This window comes from Carassius carassius, chromosome 15 (assembly GCF_963082965.1).
Source record: "Carassius carassius chromosome 15, fCarCar2.1, whole genome shotgun sequence".
Taxonomy (NCBI): Eukaryota; Metazoa; Chordata; class Actinopteri; order Cypriniformes; family Cyprinidae; genus Carassius; species Carassius carassius.
The window spans coordinates 14,441,589-14,462,515 of NC_081769.1; the positions used below are offsets into that span (position 1 = coordinate 14,441,589).

Sequence of the window (20,927 nt, forward strand, 5' to 3'; positions counted from 1 at the left end):
AACAACATAATGGGCTATATATAATGTTTGCCTGAAGATTTATATCCCGCGGTATCAGACACTTTAATGTTTGCTATGTTTTAAAAGGAAGAGTTTAGTCTTAGATCTAAGTCTGAGTTATTTTAAGCTAACAGAGCCTGAAGTTATGAAATGATTCAGGATAAGTTCTTGTTATTGTAAGGAGATAGTTCACCCCAAATAGGTGACTTTTTTTCTTCATTGGTGCAGTAAAGAACATTTTTAGCTGTAACTGTGGTCTTTGATTTATAAAATGCAAGTCAACTGCTACCAGAACTTTGAGCGTCAAAAAAAGCAAATACAAGCAAAACAAAGTTAATTCCCATGTCTTCTGATGATATATTGAGGTCTTTCGGTCACATGTACACAATTATATTATTAAAGCCCCAAACAATGATGTGGATTAAAGCCACCTAATTGAATGGCTTGTGGGTGATTAAATTAATATATGGATGAATAAATAATGACACAATTTTCATTTTTGGGTGATAATCCTTCTATGATCCAATCTGAACTGCATTCTTGGTATTTCCTGTGACAAAACATTCAGGTCAGGATAAGCTGGAAGTAATAAACCTGTGACATCGGTTCTGTTAATCTTAGTTTTTCCCAACTTGCCATGACAAACAGTAGTATTGTGCAATAGAACATTTTTTTTAGAAACTTTTTTAGAATTTATCATCTTTCCATAAATATCCCTGTCCACACTGAAATCTCATTGGCCCCAAATCCTGTTCCACTTAACTGTGTATTGAACATAATATATTTTCATTGACCCTGATTAATTTTTAGTTTTTCCCAATGAATAAGAAGCTAAATAATCTTTTAGTAAAAGGTATAGTTCACCCCCAAAATGATAATTCTGTCATTAATTTCTCCCCGTAAGACCTTTCATCTTCAGAACACAAATTAAGATATTTTTGATGAAATCCGAGAGCTTTCTGACCCTCCATAGACAGTCAGGGAACTACAGTAGCACATTCAAGGCCCAGAAAGGTAGTATGGACATCTTTAAAATTGTCCAAGTGACATCAGTGGTTCAAACTGTATTTTATGAAGCTACGAGAATAGTTTTTGTGTTCAAAGAATATATAAATAACAACTTTGTTTTAATGATTTCTTCTTTTCTGGGTCAATCCGCCGCCATGCACGAAAGTACCATGACACATACATGTGCCTAGTTGAAAAAGGTAACAGTATAACAATTTTTAATTTATTGACAAATTTGTCCTCCTGTAGCCATCAAGATAAAAAGAAATTCAATAAAATTATATAAATTATATTAAAAATAAATATCCTTGAAAATCTATTCCTTTCAATCATCATTTACTTTAAATGTTTGTTAATAATTCAATGTGTAAATGGAATGAGAATGAGTAGAACTTCCTTGTTTTTCATTTTTTTTTCATGATTACTTTCACATCAAACCCATCCTGTACCTCTAGCAGACATGTCTCAACCAGGTCCATGTGCCCTAAATATAGTCCGACTTTGGCTTTCGTGTCTGGATTGCCTGTCAGCTTCGGATCTGGGCTGTAATCTTGTGTAGCACTCTTTCTATATTAAGGACATGTTAGATTAAACTCTCTCTATTTGTAATTGCCCTTATCTTTTTCCTTCTAGTCCCCTGCCCTACATCATGCTTCACTGAACTTGTTGTTGGATTTTACGGATTGATGAGAAATGTAGACCCTTGAAAAATGAAATGGTGCAGTCATCGTTGCCATGGCTGAACACGTTGTGTGTTTTTTTTTTTCCCTGACGTGACATGGTGTTTGGGCGCCACTAGCTCTTTGAAAGAAATAGAATAGCCACGAGATCAAAGCTTTTCTGGCCTTAATGCCTTTACCAGTTACAGTAGCATCCTTACTCATTCTGTCTGTTCCGTTCAATCTTTTTGTAAACCTTTAATTAAATTACTGTAACTTGTGGCAGGAAATTGAATGACAGAGCCTGTTAATGAATAATGTTAGGACATGTTATGATGCAATGTTTTCTCAAATGGTCTCTACTGTTAAAATTTCTACTCTGCATAGAATTTCAATGACAAACCTGCACACAGCATCTACTTAGTAAGCAATTACAACTTTGTTTCCCTATATTTTTAGGTTTGATATTACCTTTGATAATTAGTGTGCTGATGGTTGACTTGTTAGTCAGTTTTCATGATAAAACCCTTTTGGAAAAGTACAGCTCTTTAATTTCTCTATAAAGCACTGTCGCAATAGCCATACAAGTTTAGATGCCTTTGCATAACATTGCATGTTTTTCGAGCATCTTGCCACGTGTTGTCAAGTTAAAAATAATTTAAGTTTTAAAAACAAGCCTTGAACATTCAGTTCCATTCTATTTTGCTTCGTCAAGATGTCTTATGTAAACGCTTCTATAAGAAACACATCCATGTTCAAGTAATGTTCAATTCAGGTTAAAATTTTAAAATTGCTCAGACATTCTGTAAAAAAACACTTAAATAATCTGTTGTAGTTTACTTGACTCCATCCCTGGACAATTGAACTGAGATTTGACTCCAGACATTTTAGCAGAAAATCACTCTAGTTTGCAGCTAGTGTTGTCTTTTTTGCAGTTTTCTATACAGACTTTTCTCCAATTACTTTTATTGTTAGCTATGTTTGACATTTATTCCTTTCAAATTTGCAAGTACAGAAAACGCGGAAGCTCTGACAGTGTGAATGAACGAATCCTATCGGAACAGTTGGCTGAGCTACTTTTCCAGAATTTCTGTGGGAAGAGGCTTAAGGTTTCTAGCTGCCACACCTAATGGTGTTGACTGGTGTGTAATTCGCAGCAGACAGGCAGTCAAAGGTGTTGGTTGGTGGAGAAGAGTGGTAATCCTGTTACCATGCCTCTTGCGATCTGCTCGAAAGTCTGTCGTCTTTATCTCAGTTCTGCCAAAGATAGAGGAAGAAATAGAGGCAGTGGCTTTATGGTAAACACAGCCCAAAATTCTAGACTGGATTAATCATGCTCAGAAGTTGTAATTATTACAATTACAACTTCTGTTTATTATTAATAACAGATTTGGTCAAGGTGCTCCATTCAGGGTAGCAAGTTCCCTAAAAAGTACTTTTTACCTGAATCAAAAAAATCTAGAAAATCTAAAAAAAAAAAAAAAAAAAAAAAAAATCTAAAAATAAATCCTAAAATGTTCTTTTTGACTTTTTAATAACAAGGTAATTTCATGTGGTGTGACTCTTCCAGAAATACATTTTAGCAACACATTTTAATGTATAATATGTGAAGATATAGCTTTTTACCTGAAAAAAAAGTCAAAAATAAAAACAAAATCTAAAAAAAGATAAATAAAAAATCCAAAATATTGGATTGACTTTTTAATCGCGAGGCAATGTCATGTGGTGCGACTCTCACAAAAAGTAATTTATTTATTTATAATATTTAAAAAAAAATAGCTTTTTATCTTTAAAAATAATAAATAAATATATAAATAAAACCTGTTTGGGAATAATGATTTTATTAAATAGTTACACCACAGAGGCATTTAAGGCATGGATCGTAAACTTTCTAAATAATGGTATTTCATATAAAAATTGTACAAGAGTACATTTTAAGAACTTAACATGTATTAAACAGTTTTTTTAAAGAGTATTTTGTGTTGTCTTCATATATATCATATATACTCTATGTTTTTGTTGACCCAAATATATTTGGCCCAAATGGTATCTCATGCCCCATATTTAACTTTGACATTTAAGACTTTTACCTCTAACTCTCACACATAGTACTCCTGAGGTAGCTTCATGGTAATTGTAGCTAAATCAGTTCTCTAAGTATGTGTTTTCATAACGATGCAAATCAAAACTACTAGGATTCCAAAGATCTTACAGGTGAGGACAGAGACTTTCAGCAAAGACCCTTTTGGTATTCTAGACATGCTGGCAAAAGTAAACTCCTCTTGGTGTCCAAGCATGAAGGATATTCTTACCTGTCCCAGGGGCTGGATGTGGCTTGGTAAGCCAGGCAGGGGATTAAAGGCCTGATCAACTGGGAACAGTGCGTGTAATTAGCTTGTTTAGAGTCGCTGGTGACCCTGCTCACACGTTGATTGACAGTTCACGCTACTGCCCGGCAATGGCCCCCTGGGAGGTTTCAAATCCCATCACTGGGCTGTAATTGAGTGTCAACAAACAGGCAGGCCTCCAACAGAGCCGACCTCTAAAGACTGCTGCATATCTCCAAATGGTGTGGATGGGCTTCTCACAACACTTCTATAAATCAGTCTGAATACTTTGAAAAAGTTGTTTGACTCCTCTCAGTTGCGATATTGATATGATTCTGACATGTTTTGAAATAATGTTCTGGCAAAATGTGGCTATCAATGAAGGTAGTGTAGAAACATGACAACATAATGACTTTAAGAACATTTAAGCTTTAGTAACACCTAGTTTTATACAGTATCTATGTCAATGAGTTGATATTGAAGTGAAATATTAATTCAAGCATGAAAGGACCACTTACGTGTGGTATGTCACTGATTATGAAGCTGTGTGATGTTATGAATAAAAAAAATATTGGTGCATTCCTGTAAAGCACATAGCTGACATGTCAAGGCTCAGCATGATGTCATGCATTTCCAATGCACTGGCATTACTGATGGTTTACCCGATTATATATTTATGTATTTAAGATGTAATGTTCCATAATAATTTATTTGTTTTAAGAAGTTATTTTGAAACTCAATGCATATGATTTTTTTTTTTGTCCCTCTCTTAGCTCGATGACTGTGCTTTACAGTTGTCTCATAATGGCAGTTATCTGGACTTGGAGTCCACCTTGGCTGAGCAGAGAGATGAACTTGAAGGCTTTCAGGAAGATGGAGGGTAAGCAACAGCAAAAAAAAAAATTCACCTTCACGTAGTTCCACAACCAGTAGACTTTCTTCTTTTATATTCTATTTAAAGAATCTTCACACAACTATTTTCTATACAACAACTGTTCATCTCCAAAAATGACACAAAAAACAACAAAAAGCACCATAAAAGTAATTTTTATAGGCTCTGAAGTAAACGCCCTCTGCTATGATTGGCTAAGGGGCCTGGAGAAGTTTTGTCATGACTTTTTTGTTGGTAAAAGTCATATGCGAGTAGGCGTCAACTATCATGAATATCATTGTGATTTAGAAGACAAAGGCCTGCATAATGAGCTGCATAATGAGCCATTCAGTCATCTGTGCCACTGGGAGTTACAAGAAAGAATGTGAAGACAAAATAAATGTATATAATTTTATGTTTGTAGTTTATTTATAATATATGTAATTATACCAGAATATAATTTAATATCCACTTGGGGGAGCAGTTAAACAGTTTATTAGGAACAATCAAAGCTGACTTTCAAACAAATTTTTTGGATCATTACTCCAGTCACACAATCCTTCAGAAATCCTTTTAACAATCTTATTTTCTACAAAAAAATGTATTGTTATTATTATTATCATTATTATTATTATTATTATTAATGTTGAAAAGAGCGGAGAATATTTTTTCAGGTTTTTTAGGGGGGATAAATAAATGTAACAAAAAATGATGTTCTTTTAGTTACGGTTACATTTATTTGTTACATTTATATTATTTACATCAAGCTTTTGAATGGTATATATTGTATATTGTTATTGAAACTTCATAATGTTTCACTTGATTATACATTTAGTCAGGAATTATAGTTTGGAAAAAGTCTTTGGAAAAAGTCTAACTAGTAAAATGTTTACACGTTATGTGAAAACTAGTACAAGTATATAAATAAATAAAAAGAGACTTACTCATGTTTATGATCTCTGCTGATTTCTGAGGAAATCCATTTCTCAAATCCTCAACCACATCACATCTTTTCGGGGGTTAATTATGTCTTATTCCTCTCATCGCGAAGCAAACAGTAAAATAAAAGAACTTGAAGAACAGTCTCGCTGCTTTTTCTTCTGTGTGGGCGTATTCAAGCCGCGCGCTTCAGTTTGAATCTGAATAGAGCGTTCAGCGCGGGGGCGTGGTCACATTAGATATAATGAAGGGAGACATGAAAAATGGACATCACGTTGTTTCCATATGGATTACTTTAACACAGAATATCTGTTTTCGGCAGCACTTACAGTTCATTTTAATGACGTGTTTGTAAATGAAGATCAGAGCAGACAAAGGCTGCAGACAGCACACCTTGTTTGTTATCTTTATTTTATAAGTGCACAAAGTTTTGTTGTTATTATGTCTGTATCCAAAAAAAAGTAGACCCTTTACAGATTCGATTGATGTATTGCTCTTATCTGTACGATTAAAACTGAAAGTGTAATTTAAGTTCTTTTCAGGGTTATCAGGAGAAAATGACTCATAACGCGTATCCGCGTTAATCGACTCCAGAGGGTTAAAATAGTAGATGGACAGTGCTGTGATGTACTCTAAAAACAACATTGGATGGTGACCAATGAATTGGGATCCCTACCAAAGCGTCATGGGTGCTGCCCCTTCCAGTACCCTGTGTGAGCCGCCTGCGCCCCTATTTAAGTGTAGGCCAGGGCTCAGAACAAGTAGTTCCACTCACCATTGTCAAAGCACTATCACACTGAGTGATATTGGATAACACTAGGAAAACGTACCCATTCCACTGGGAACAGGGATGCTGCAGAAGCCCCATCCTTCCTGAAGGAGTTTTCGGAAGCAAATACATATATAGGTATTTAGGTGTATATGGAGAAATTTGAGGTGATTGTAACCCATTTGGAAGGCAGAAGTCTGTTGGGGAAACACAGGCTCTAAGGCTATACCATGGACTATACACATAGTCTACAGTACAGGTCTACAGTAAGGACACTCTGGAGCAGTTTTAGCAAGCCGACACTAACTGTCTCTCGGTGCCACCGTTTGAGGTTAGAACACAAGAGGATACCGGCTCTACACAAAAGCTATAGAATCTAGCAGACATGTCAGGGGTCACCCAGCCCGCAGCTCTACAGATATGTCAGCGAGGCACCATGAGCCAGCGCCCAGGAGGATGCAACACTCCTAGTTGAGTGAGCTCGCAACCTTAGGGGAAGTCGTGGCCTAATGGTTAGAGAGTCGGACTTGCAATCAAAAGGTTGTGAGTTCGAGTCTCTGGCCGGCAGGAATTATAGGTGGGGGTAGTGCATGTACGTTCTCTCTCCACCTTCAATACCACGACTTAGGTGCCCCTGAGCAAGGCATTGAACCCCCAACTGCTCCCCGGGCGCCGCAGCATAAATGGCTGCCCACTGCTCCGGGTGTGTGTTCACAGTGTGTGTGTGTGTTCACTGCTCTGTGTGTGTGCACTTTGGATGGGTTAAATGCAGAGCGCGAATTCTGAGTATGGGTCACCATACTTGGCTGAATGTCACGTCACTTTCACTTTACCTGAACGGACAGGGCACACCCTGTGCCTGATAAATCAGGTTGATGGCATCCACAATCCATTGGGCCATTCTCTGCTTAGAGACGGCATTCCCCTTCTGCCGGCCTCCGTAACAGACAAAGAGCTGATCTGAGGTCCTGAAGCTTTGTGTCCGGTCTACGTAGCATCTTAATGCTCGGACAGGACTGAGCAAAGCCAGGGCTGGGTCTGCCTCATCCGAGAGCAGCGCTTGAAGGTTTACCACTTCGTCTTTGAAGGGAGTAGTGCGAAACTTGGGCTAGTAGCCTGGCTGGGGCCTCAGGATTACCTGGGAGTCAACCGGCCCAAACTCTAGGCATGAATCGTCGACCGAAAATGAATGCAGGTCCCTTACCCTCTTAATGGAGGACAGCGGAAGCAGGAGCAATCTCCTACAATCTACAATCGGGCATCTCCGGGGGTCTCCTCGGCGAGAAGAACACCACTCCACAAACAGGTTTCACTTTAAGGCATAAGCGTGTCTCGTAAACGGTGCTCTCGCTGAAGCTCTGAAACATCTTAAAGTTAGCTGGACTGTCTGGGATGGAGTCACCATTCTCCCGGGAGAATTGCTCGAGACAGCTCGTCGGCTGTACGGTTGAGCAGGCCCAGAATGTGAACAGCATGAAGTGACCTCAGAACCTTCTGACTCCAGGAGGAGGTAGCAGGCAAGTTGCAACATGCGACCGGAGTGCAGACCACCTTGTCAATTGATGTACGCAATGGTCGCCAAGTTGTCTGTTTAGACCAGCACATGCTTGCCTTGTAAGCGCCATTTGAGACAATTCAAGGCAAGGCGTACTGCTAACAACTCTAGGCAGTTGATGTGCCAATGCAGCTGCGGGGCTGTCCAAACTCGAGACTGTATGCCCTTTGTACATGGCCCCCCAGCTGGTGGTGGAGGCATCCATGTAAACCACAGCATGCCTGAAGATCTATTCTAGGGGCACCCCTGCCTGGAGTAATTTAAGATCTGACCACGGGGTGAGGGTTTGGTGAAAGGCCGGTGTAACTTGGACCCGGTGAGTGGCCACCTTAGGACTCGCCATATAGCCAGTGCCGCTGTGACCGCCATATGCCCCAGGAGCCTCTGAAAAAGTTTCAGTGAGATGGCTGTCCTGCCCTTGAACGTATTCAAGCAGGCTAGCACTGGCCGCGCCCATTTCTCTGTAAGGTCCAACTCACAGGTTACTGTTGTGGGCTTGCCACCACTGTAACACTCAAACTGCCCGTGCTATTGCTGGAAGTGGTTCTCATCTGTCGGACGCCAGACGTTTTTACAAAGACTCACTAGTTTATTGCTCTCCTAGAGAAATTGCTCTTTTAGGGAAATGCTCTTTTATGTGCCGAGGCGCACAGGGGAATGGCCACTTGCAGCACAACAGAGGGTAGTGCAACCTGAAGTGCACAATCAACTCGACACAGGAACTACCACTGCTGAAGCGCCGTACCGTCAACACCAAAAGCTTCAAAGAGCGTTTAACTCGTAGCTCACTGAAGACACTTGGATGGAGCAGAATGATGTTGTTGCTAAGCTCCTCAGCAAAAGGCAGGTATGCATTGCACCTGTTGCCTTATTATACTCGCGCTGTGATCAGCTGCAGCTGGATGCAATAATTACATACCAATGTGCATTGGCTCATTTAGTTTACACTCGAAGTAGAGTGGTCTATCGAAGTGATAGCCCAATTCGTCAGCCACCGACGTGACGCCGACAGTGACCGACTGAAAGGGAATATGGGTTATTCTGGTTAAAAAAATGTATAAATACTCATTATATATCAAACTATCTGGAACAGACAATGCAATAGTGGTAAAATATGGTTACTCACACTTATGTATTGCGACTGTTGCATCCAATATAGTCAGACTTATCTTTTACCTTCAGTCTCTCTGAAAAGCTTCAGTTGAACTGTTTAAAAATGAATCTGGAGTAAAGTAAACAAAAAGTGTTTCAATGACAAGATCTGGAGCTCTTTTCTAATGTTTACCCAGTGTCTACACCATAAACGAGTGGCACGCCGCCATTAAAGACAACAGAACCCAATATAATAAGCGATTTTGTCTGTGGTGCAGATTGACATGACAAATCCCCAAGAGTAAAGTGATATTCTGTTCTATTTCATATGTACTCCAAGCACTTGCTTTTCTGAAACGAAAAGAGAAGTGGATTCACAATGCAATGCAACAGCCGATGTAGATAGTGTTAGAATGGCAAAGAAGGCAATTCAAAGACCTTTTTTTCACAACTTACTTGTAATTCTCATAGGATCTCTGTGGTTTCGTTGATGGAGTAATCTTGTGTTTGCATCTCTCTAGTATTTCCTCTCCTCCTACTACATGCATGAGTCAGTAGTGGGGGCTAAAAAGGCAATAATATAGAAGTAGGCATTGATTTTGTTCTGCAAAGGTGGTCTTTTGTCACACTATGATGTCATAATGTGACAAATTCCAAAATAAGTAATTTTTCAGCTTGGTTTCAATAAAAGGTGTTTTTGAACTCAAGAGAAAGATTTGAGTTCTGAAACTTATGGCATGTTTTATAGTACGCTGAAAGTTCATAACCCCTTTAAAAAGAAACTGCTCAAAAGTATGATTTATTCACTAATCAAGTTGCATTGGCTCTCTTAAAGTTCAGTCTGTTTATGGTATTTATTATTATTATTTATTTATTTTTGTCATTTTTGGAGATTTAGAGCTGCCTGAAGATTTTTGTTTTATGTTCAATGAAAAATATAATTACAGCATTCTGGTGTGGAACGACATGAAGATAAATAAATAATTACAGATTTTCATTTTTGGCTAAATTATTCCTTTAATTATTTCCATGTTCTGATTTACAAACTGTCAAAAAAAAAAAAAAAAAAAAAAAAACCTTAAAATCACTTAAGCCTCACCCTTTTAGCATGTGTGTGTAAAGTTTAATATTACAATACACAAATACATATTACCTGTATACTAATAGTTGCTATGCCAGTTTTAATCACTAAGCCTGAATCACAAATCACTTCTAAAGATAAAATATCTCATGATGATCATGTTTATATGCAATATGCTGTTGTGGTGTTTTCTTTTTTTGTCGTCTTATACGGTTTAATTTCATTTTGTAATTGTTAGTCTAGATTGCTCATCAGTTGGAGTGGTCATTTCTCCTGGTCTCCTTCCATTCACATTGAGAAAAGTCTTGCTTTGCTTGTAGATCAGAGGGCCAATATATGAAGAAATTACTCACATCTCCTTAAAAACCTTTATTGTCTTGGAAGATGTTAGAATGTTAGAAGGTAAAAGGTTAAAGGTGTTGGCTTGATTCTCAATAGCCTCTGGGTGACTATTTTCTTAATACCTACATTTTGGTCTGTATTCACATCTTGTTACATTGGAAGCAACTATAAGCACAATCCTGTCACGTGCATTCCATAAAACATTCCATCTAAAGCTATCAGAAAGACCTTAAAATCTCACAGCACATGTTCTTTTATCTTCAGCGCATATCTCAGACGTTCTATGACAGGCATCTATTCAGCCAGCCCTCAAAATTCCTGACTGGTTGGCAAGGGCACAGATGATGTCAGCCTCTGGTCTTAAGAAAGCTGGCAAGATACAGTGTTAATTGTCTTAAGCAAATTCCAGGAGTATATGCTTCTTTTAAAATTGATTAAGGTATAAAATACTAATTTAACCCACAAAATCTGTTGAGTTTGCAGTTTTATATGCATGGCATTTGTCTGAAAGCCTGTTTCCGACCTTTTTTTTTGTGCAATTGCAATTCTGTTTCTTGTAATTTTTACTTTGTAACTCTGTGTTACTTTTATATCTCACGGTTGTCTTTATTTCCCATACTTGCAACTTTATCCCTTGCATTGTGACTTTGTATTGTTGTTATGACTTAATAACTTGTAACTATTTCTCGTAATTATGAATTTATTTTGCATAACTGCAATTTTATCACTCACAAAGTGACTTTATATCTCATAATTGTGACTTTTTCTCGTAATTGTCACTTTATATCTCACAATGTGACTTCAGATCTAACAATTGTGACTTTGTTGCAATTGCGAATTTATTATTATTTATTGCAGCTTGGCTCCTTATAATTGTGATTATAAATCTCTCAATGTTACTTTTAAATATCAGAATTGACTTTATTTCTCAAAACTGCAACTTTAACATTCACAAAATAATTTTATATTGCACAACTGTGACCTTCGATCCCGAATTCTGACTGTTACAATTGTGACTTTAATTTATTACTCTTAATTCCAGCTTTTTCACTTTGTTTATCATAATTGTTATTTTATTTCTCACAATGTGGCTTTATCTGGCTTTATATGTGGTTGTAATTGCAACTTTATCACTCAAAATTTTACTTTTTTATCTTATAATTGGTTTTATTTGTTAGAATTTCAACTTTTCTTCTCTCAATGCAACTTTCCCATAAATGCAATATTATTTCATACAAAGTCATAAGTCACAATTTATAACTTGATTTATATTTTTATATGATTTATAAACAATTTATAATCTTATTTCTTTTAATTTTGATTTTTTTCTTGAGATTTTGTATATTTATCACAGTATGACTTTTCTTATTTCAAACTTTATCCCACAATTGCCTTTTTATTTTTCAAAACTGATGCAAGAGTAAGCATCCATAAATTAGTGCTCACAGTGGACATGGACTCTCACATCAAATGGATCAGATACTGGTGCAAACCATTTTAAACATACCAAATAAAACAAACATGTTTTTCTTTGACCCCAATTAATGGTTTTTGACTCACAGTTTTATTATACAACACTGCTATCTTTTCTAGCCACTGAGTTGATATAGCTTCCTGAATCTGCCAAACACCAGTGACTGAATGCTAGATTTTGGCATTTGAGGCCATTATTGGACAAGGCCACAAATATTTAGGGATGTATTTGTGTCAATGTGGAGGCAGGTCTAGTGCCATTTTATTTCCACTGGATTGGGCTCAAATTTTAACTACAGTTGAAGACATAGTAGTGAATGGATGTCTTTTGGATGAGTGAGAGGCTGAAGGGACACTTCTTTAGGTCTCTGAGAAATGAATGGTAGCGCCAACTGGCATGCTGTTCCGCTCTTCTGTCTGTCTTCATGACCCCCCCACCACCACTTCCCAAGAGGCTATCAAGAGTGTGCATTATTAGACCCATGCAGAGTGTCTGAGTGGGATGTGGAGAGCAGGAATGGAGGACTACATTACTGTTAATAACAGGGTAATTCAGCACAGTGGGCTTTTATTGCCTGGATGGGCTGGAGTTCACAGCCCCCTCCATTTACTGCAGTTGTGCTTTATTATGGGGTCTAAAAACCTTGGCCGAAGTATGTGATTAAAACTGAACCCATTTCTCCTCCTCCTTCTCTGTTTTGTGGTTTTCTATCTTGCTTCATGTGATGTGTCTGACCTACATTTCTTCAATTGCTGAAAACACTTAAAAAAGTTGACTAATTGGCTCAAGGAATAATTGGAGATCCTTTTGTTGCTGCCTCATTGTTGCTACTGTATCTTCTTACTTTTTACATTAGGCCTGGAATGAATTACCAAACGCTGCTTAATTCTCTTTCGTTCCTTCTCTTGGTGTTCAGTTCTTTTCAAACCGAGATTAACAGTTCTGAGAAATTTGATAGTACATTTCCTTCATTGCTTTGGTGCACATTGTTGAATAGCGTTATTATATACAAATGTGACTTATTTTAGTTGCTCATTGATGTCCTTAAAGGTTTCTTTCTCAATGTGGAACCTACAGGCCTGTGATGGGATTCCAAAGGGACAATCAGAAATGGATACAGATTACAAGTTGCATTCCACAGGTGCTTCAGCCATATGAAGTCACTTTGCGCTCTGATTGAGAAATGATCCTCTAACGCCTCATTTTGTTAGGTGGATATCTCTATGTCATAGTGGCTAAACCATTCTAATCATTACCACACCACCTCATGCAGAAAAAGCTGTCGGAGCCTGACCAGGGGCCTCAAATTTAATCCCACAATGCTGTTAGTACGGACCCTCAGTTTTGGCAAACTACCAACAGAATTTCTCTCTTAAACCAGGGCTCAACAGTAAGGATTGTTTTTGTGGGCCATTTTATTTTAGATTTTTACTTGTCTTGCCAACATTTTTATTGGCCCTACCACAAAAACTATAAATATGTTTTAAAATATTTACTTGTTTAATGTTTCAAAAAATAAATAAGTAAATAAATAAATATATATATATATATATATATATATATATATATACCAAAAGTTTGGACACACCTTCTCATTCAAAGAGTTTTCTTTATTTTCATGACTATAAAATTGTAGAGTCGCACTGAAGGCATCAAGGGCTATTTGACCACTATTTGAAGGAGAGTGATGGGGTGCTGCGCCAGATGACCTGGCCTCCACAGTCACCGGACCTGAACCCAATTGAGATGGTTTAGGGGTGAGCTGGACCGCAGACTGAAGGCAAAAGGGCCAACAAGTGCTAAGCATCTCTCTGGGAACTCCTTCAAGACTGTTGGAAGACCATTTCAGGTGACTACCTCTTGAAGCTCATCAAGAGAATGCCAAGAGTGTGCAAAGCAGTAATCAAAGCAAAAGGTGGCTACTTTGAAGAACCTAGAATATGACATATTTTCAGTTGTTTCACACTTTTTTGTTATGTATATAATTCCACATGTGTTAATTCATAGGTTTGATGCCTTCAGTATGAATCTACAATTTTCATAGTCATGAAAATAAAGAAAACTCTTTGAATGAGAAGGTGTGTCCAAACTTTTGGTCTGTACTATATATATATATATATATATAGTAGTTATAAGTTGATATATTTTTTTAAGTTTATAAATTAGTAACATAATTTATAAGTTTATATGCTTCCAAGATTATTACAAGTTGCAATTTCAACAAAATGTTACCCAACAAGTTAAAATTACAAGTTTAACTCTGTAGTTTTAAAGTAAGTTTTATAGTTTCTAAACTTTTAAAAGTGGGAAAAAATAAAATATAAATATATATGTTGTCATGGCAGCTACACTGTAAAAAATATTTATCAGAGAATATATTATTTATATGAAAGTTGAAAATAAAAAGATTATTGGAGTATGTTTGACAATAAAATACTTTTTCGAAATGCTTTTTACTTCAAATTTTACTTCCATTGAATGTGGCTGTTTCTTTGTAATTATTTGTGAAATTAACTAGCAATTTCTGATTGAAAATTGTTATATCAAAGTGTGTCACGGTTGGTAAACTGTGATCTCTGGGTTTTGCGCTTTGTGGGGGAAGTCTGTGTGTTACGCGTCAGCACTGATTAGTTTGTGAGCGTCTCCGTTAATTGTCATCAGCAACAGCTGTCACTCATTACTCATCCCTATATATTGGCTTGTCTAGCGTCTTGTGTTCGTGAGAGCGTTGTTTCATGTTTGTAACCTATGCCTTGCTTTCTTGTGTGTTTCTGCGTTGGATGTCCGTGTCTCCCCGGAACCCAGTCCACTTTACGCAACCCACCACCAAGCAACACCACTTACCTTCGGCTCGCTTCCCCGCAGTTCCTGTGTCACCCTCTCCTGCTGCCAACTCACCTCCACCTTCCGGATTCGTCATTCCTCACCAGCATCTTGGACTGTGCATTCCTCCCAGCGTTATTTGTGTCTCAGTTTTGTATTATCTCATTGTCTTCAGTAAATCTCATTAATTTCGCACTTGCTTCCTGCCACTCCTTTACCCAGTCGTTACAGAACACTCTCACCAACCATGGAAGCAGTGAGCACCACTTCACTGTCTGAATTCATTCACCACAGCGTCAACCGCATGGATCAGCAGCAGGAGAGCATCGTGGACACCGGACGCGCGATCCAAGCGCTGGTGATACAGGTGTCCAAGCTCACCCAGCAGATTTATCAACTCACCTCTCCCACTGCGCCCACCGCACCGCCTGCGCCGCCCGTCCCCCGGGAGACCTCCCAGGACCACTTCCGGCCAGAGCCGCGACTTCCGGCACCAGAGAGTTACTCCGGTGAGCCAAACTTTTGCAAGACTTTCCTTAACAAATGTTCCATGCATTTTGCATTGCAGCCCCGCACCTTCGCGACAGAGGAGTCCAAGGTTGCGTTTGCTCTTACCCTACTCTCTGGCAGGGCCGCCTTATGGGGGACGGCGGTGTGGGAGAATCAACATCCGTGTTGCGCCTCGTTCCATGATGAAACGGGTCTTCGATCGAGCCGCGGCCGGCAGGGAGGCCGCTCACCAGCTCTCGGACCTGAAACAAGGAAAATCATCAGTGGCGGACTATTCCATTCAGTTCCGCACCCTGGCGGCCGCGTGCCAGTGGAACGAGGTGGCGCAGTGGGATCGATTCCTGCATGGGCTGTCCGACCGTGTTCAGAAGGAGATCTACCTCCTCGAGCTGCCCCCATCGCTCAATGGCCTAATCGACCTGGCCCTTCGGGTTGACGCTCGGATTAACCGCCTGGGTAGAAAAGTCAGTCCTACACATTTTTTCTTCATCTCTCCAGGAACATGTTCAACACGTCAGATGAGTGCTCCAGAGATTACTCGAGAATGGGCTTTTTGTCAAGGCGGAGAAATGCGTATTCCATGCACAGTCTGTTCCCTTCCTAGGGTATATTGTCTCGTCTGAGGGAATACGTATGGATCCTGACAAAGTTAAGGCTGAGATAGATTGGCCATCTCCAGATTCCCGTAAGGCCCTACAGCGGTTTCTGGGGTTCGCCAATTTCTGTCGACGTTCCATTCGTAATTTCAGCCAACTAGTCTCACCTCTGACGGCCTTGACCTCCCCCAGTACTCCGTTCAGGTGGTCAGATGCAGCCAAAACGGCATTTACCAACCTCAAGAGCCGCTTCATTTCAGCTCCCATCCTTGTAGCCCCTGATCCCACACGGTGGTTCGTGGTGGAGGTCGACGCATCAGAGGTGGGGGTAGGAGCAGTTCTTTCCCAACGTGCTGCCTCGGACGATAAGATGCATCCCTGCGCGTTTTTCTCTCATCAGTTATCTCCTGCTGAACGCAATTATGACATTGGTAACAGAGAATTGTTGGCCGTCAAATTAGCTTTAGAGGAGTGGCGTCACTGGTTGGAAGGTTCAGGGGTACCTTTCATTGTTTGGACCGATAACAAGAATTTAGAGTACATTAGAACTACCAAAAGACTCAATTCCAGGCAGGCTCGGTGGGCACTTTTTTTCTGTGGTTTTGATTTTACTCTGTCGTACCGCCCGGGTGCCAAAAATGTCAAACCCGATTCTTTGTCACGTCTTTTTGATCCCTCTGCCCACCCGGTGACTCCCGAGTGTATCTTACCTGAGAAAATAGTCGTCTCAGCACTCGTATGGGAGGTCGAATCGAAGGTCAAGACGGCCTTAGAAGGGGTAACGCCTCCGTCCGGTTGCCCACCGAATCGTTTATTTGTGCCGGAAGAGTTACGGTCCGAAGTTATTCAGTGGGGGTCACTGCTCTAACGTTGCTTTTCATCCAGGGATAAGCCGAACCAAGGGGTTCATTAAACAACGATTCTGGTGGCCACTTATGGCTCGTGACGTCCACGATTTTGTTTTGGCTTGCTCAGTTTGCGCCATTGGTAAGTCATCTAACCGGCCTCCTGATGAGCTTCTTCAACCACTGTCTGTCCCTTCGAGACCCTGGTCACATATCGCACTAGATTTTGTTACCGCCCTCCCACCCTCCAATGGCATGACGGTCGTTTTGACCGTAGTGGACCGGTTCTCGAAGGTGGCACATTTCATTCCCTTGCCCAAATTACCAACAGCAAAGGAGACAGCGGTCACTGTCCTAGATCACGTCTTTCGGATACATGGCCTCCCGGTAGACGTGGTTTCTGACAGGGGATCCCAATTCATATCCAAATTTTGGAAAGAATTTTGTAAGTTGCTAGGAGCGACGGTTAGCCTGTTTTCGGGTTATCACCCCCAGAGTAACGTGCAGTCTGAGCGAGCCAACCAAGATTTAGAGAGAATGTTGCGAGAGAATGTCGCCACCAGTCAAAGCCTCCCGTTTACGTCGTGGGTCAAAAGGTGTGGCTTTCTACGAACAATATTCCTCTCCGTTCCATTTCTAACAAATTAGCTCCCAAATTCATTGGCCCGTTTACTATCACAAAGATCATTAGTCCGGTGACAGTCCGCCTCACACTACCTCCAGCGTACAGGAGGATACATCCCGCCTTCCATGTGTCCAAAATTAAACCCGTGTTTTATTCAAGTATTAATCCGCATACCCCGGTTCCCCCACCGCCGCGTCTCGTAGATGGGGAACCGACCTATTCGGTTAATCGTATTCTGGACTCGAGACAGAGGGGACAAGGATTCCAGTACTTGGTGGACTGGGAAGGTTACGGTCCGGAGGAGAGGAGTTGGGTACCTGCTAGGGACATACTGGATCACTCCCTTATTGATGATTACAATCACCAGGTAGGCCCTTCTGGGAACTCCAGGAGGCGTTCTTAGAGGCCATCTTGGACTGTGCATTCCTCCCAGCGTTATTTGTGTCTCAGTTTTGTATTGTCTCATTGTTTTCATTAAATCTCATTAATCTCGCACTTGCTTCCTGCCACTCCTTCACCCAGTCATTACAAAGTGCTAAAATTATTAAAAATAAAATTGGAATAAAATAAAAGCTTAAAATGTCAAAATCACATGATTAAAATATAAAATAAACAAATTTAAAATATAAAAATGCTAATTTGTACAATTACATACTATAATAATATATAAATAATACTAAAATATGTTTACAAGATCTAAAAAAGTTATATAAAAGTATAAATAAAAGTTATGTAAAATGTATACAAGACCTAAAACATATGCACATTGGTAAAAGAATGTAGAACATATAATGATAACATAACACTGGGAGAAGATTACAATTCTTTCGAAAAACTCAAAACTCTTTCATATCACTGGCCCTCAAGCCAAGAACTCTCTTTTACTTTGAAGAAAGCTGTTAACATTAATAAATAAATGTGCCCAAAATCTCACTTTCTTTAAATATTGAAACCTCTCCTATTCTCTGTCTCTCTTGCTTTCTCTCTCGTCTTATATTTTTCTTGAACTCGTTTTTTTTCCTGGCTAATGTGCCGGAGGAGCTGTCGTCGGACTCTGTTAGCCTCTGGCCCTGGAGAAACGCCTAGTTCTTTTAATGGGAACGCTTCAAATATTTGTGCAGATTACATGGATAGAGGGGTAGGAGGCTGCTCAGCTGGACTGCTGGATTTGTCCTTTATTGCTGAAGTAAATGGCAGGCAGATTAGCTGTGGTCAAAAGTGTGGAAACACTGAGGTGCCATGTATGTGTTACTATGATCTCTGTTTTTAGAGAGTCTTATGAATAGATTGACAAGTGATAGTACTTCTGCAGATTTTTCAAATTTAGGGTGCTTCAACCTAAATATAGTTTATTTGAATAATATATAAAAAGGCTCTGTGGAATCTCAGCACCACCAGTGGCACAAAATGAAACTGCAGAAATAACTGTTTTCAAACAGGTTTCCTTTCCAACTTGGGCAAGTTGAGCCTATATTGCATGCCCAAAACAAACCAGATGAGTGTGATTTGTAAGTAAATCATTCAGACCATCTTTCTTATCACTGTACTTTACATTTTTTCATCAATGTAAATATGTTTTTATGTCTTAAACGTTTGGTTTTCTGTGCTGTTTTAAACCTTTGTACGGACTGTATGATAAATCTATACTGCCATTGTGTCCTTTTTTAAGATCAAAGCCTCAGACAATAATTGTAATTGCATGGAAAAGTGCACAAACAAATGCCTTCAAAATGCTACATTTTGTTTTCCATGGAAAAGAAAAAAGAAGAGTAAGAGAAAGTAAATGATGTCAGATTCTGTATTTTTTGTAAACTATTCCTTTTTTCTTGAGAAATACTTGAGAAGTGCTGGTCCATAAATAAACCAGGTGCTCAGAAACTTAATTTCTAGCTTATTTGCCGAGTCATATCTGCTCCAGCAAGACTTGTATAGTCTGCTGTTAATTGCACTATAGGCAAATGGTTGTTTTTGAACCGGGTCCAAGTATGCAGGAGGTAAACGTTACCTGTTGGCAATGGGTCTTCTCTCTATAATTTTCTCCCTCTCCATTTTCCCTCCTTTTGTGCCTTTATGGGACTTCATAGTGTGATATTCCATAAACATGTGGGTAGTGAGGAGTCAAAGTTGGTTCGAGCGCGCCTGGCATGACTCCACAGACCCAGGAGAGACTGCATGGGGCCAGGATCATGGTTTATAAGGCGTTTGGGAGTAAATAAAGAGCAGAACGTTGTGCTAGCTCATCTCAGAGATCTGAGTCTGCTTTAAACTTCAACTTTCCCCACTGACAAAGATTTGTTATGATGCTCTGTTCAGGGGTTGTGATGATTAACCTGCAGAGGTTCATTCATTTGCCAGAGTAAAGTTCTGAATACAGTATCCCTTGCTCACTCTCTCTCACAAAGACTTTAGTCATGATAGACACTATACAGTATTTAATTGTTTATGAATTTACATCTAAAGGCTGTGCGGGATTGACGTAAAAGTAAATTTTGCATTTGGGCAGTGGAGGAGCCCTATGATTTGGAGACAATCTTGGTTATTTCGAAAAATTGAGTGGTACTTTGTCTTAACTGATGCATCATTTAGCCTAAATACAGTATCTATATGTGTTGATTTTTCTATAACATGATTTTCAACATCTAAAATTGGTCAAAAGTCCAGTGAACTTTACCTCAGACTGAAACCTTGGCACCAAAATTTAGATTTTTTATTAATTTTAAAGGTATAGTTCACCAAGAAATTAAAAATTGCTGAAAAATTTCTCACCCTCTGGCAATGTAGATGTAGAAGAATTATTATTTCATTTATCAGAACAGATTTGGAGAAATTTAGCATTACATTACTTGCTCACCAGTGGATCCTCTGCAGTGAATGGGTGCCGTCAGAATGAGTCCAAGCAGCTGATAAAAACATCCAAATAATCCAATAATCCAAAAGTAATCAATTTGACCGATTAATGTCTTGTGAAGTGGAAAACTGTGTTTGTAGGAAACAAATTCTATTATTAAGACTTTTTAACTTCAAGCCATAGCTTTCGACTAAATGTTGTCCTCTAACCATAGTATTACCTTCTACCTAATATGAAATCTTTGCATTACTCAATATTGTTGTATCTTTAATAGCAGGCATGAAGTTACAGCTTGCCACTAGATATATAAATATGGAAGAATAATTTGTATTGTAACAAAATATTTTGTTTTGAGTGGGTACATTTCCTAAATGGATATCTTGTGGGTTTGAATCCCATGCAGTAAACTGATGCTGATGCTAACATGCTGATAACATGTTCCCTTTCGAAAGGGAACTCTACACTACGTCAGAATGACGCTTTGGGGAACGCCTCAGGCGTGACAGGTGTCTGAAATCACTATCAAATCACGGCAATCATAATGACCGGCGACAGCCCGTGAA

At 39.2% G+C, this 20,927-nt stretch overlaps 1 protein-coding gene across 3 annotated transcripts in view; it reads left to right on the top strand.

The window, feature by feature from the left end:
• The window catches only part of fhod3b (formin homology 2 domain containing 3b), a 192,523-nt gene that overhangs the window by 14,137 nt on the left and 157,459 nt on the right, over positions 1 to 20,927 (top strand). For all 3 annotated transcript variants that reach the window (XM_059567514.1, XM_059567515.1, XM_059567516.1), the window contains exon 2: positions 4,768 to 4,874. In XM_059567514.1, coding sequence (XP_059423497.1) covers positions 4,768 to 4,874 — 107 coding nt within the window. The remainder of the gene's footprint in view (positions 1 to 4,767; positions 4,875 to 20,927) is intronic.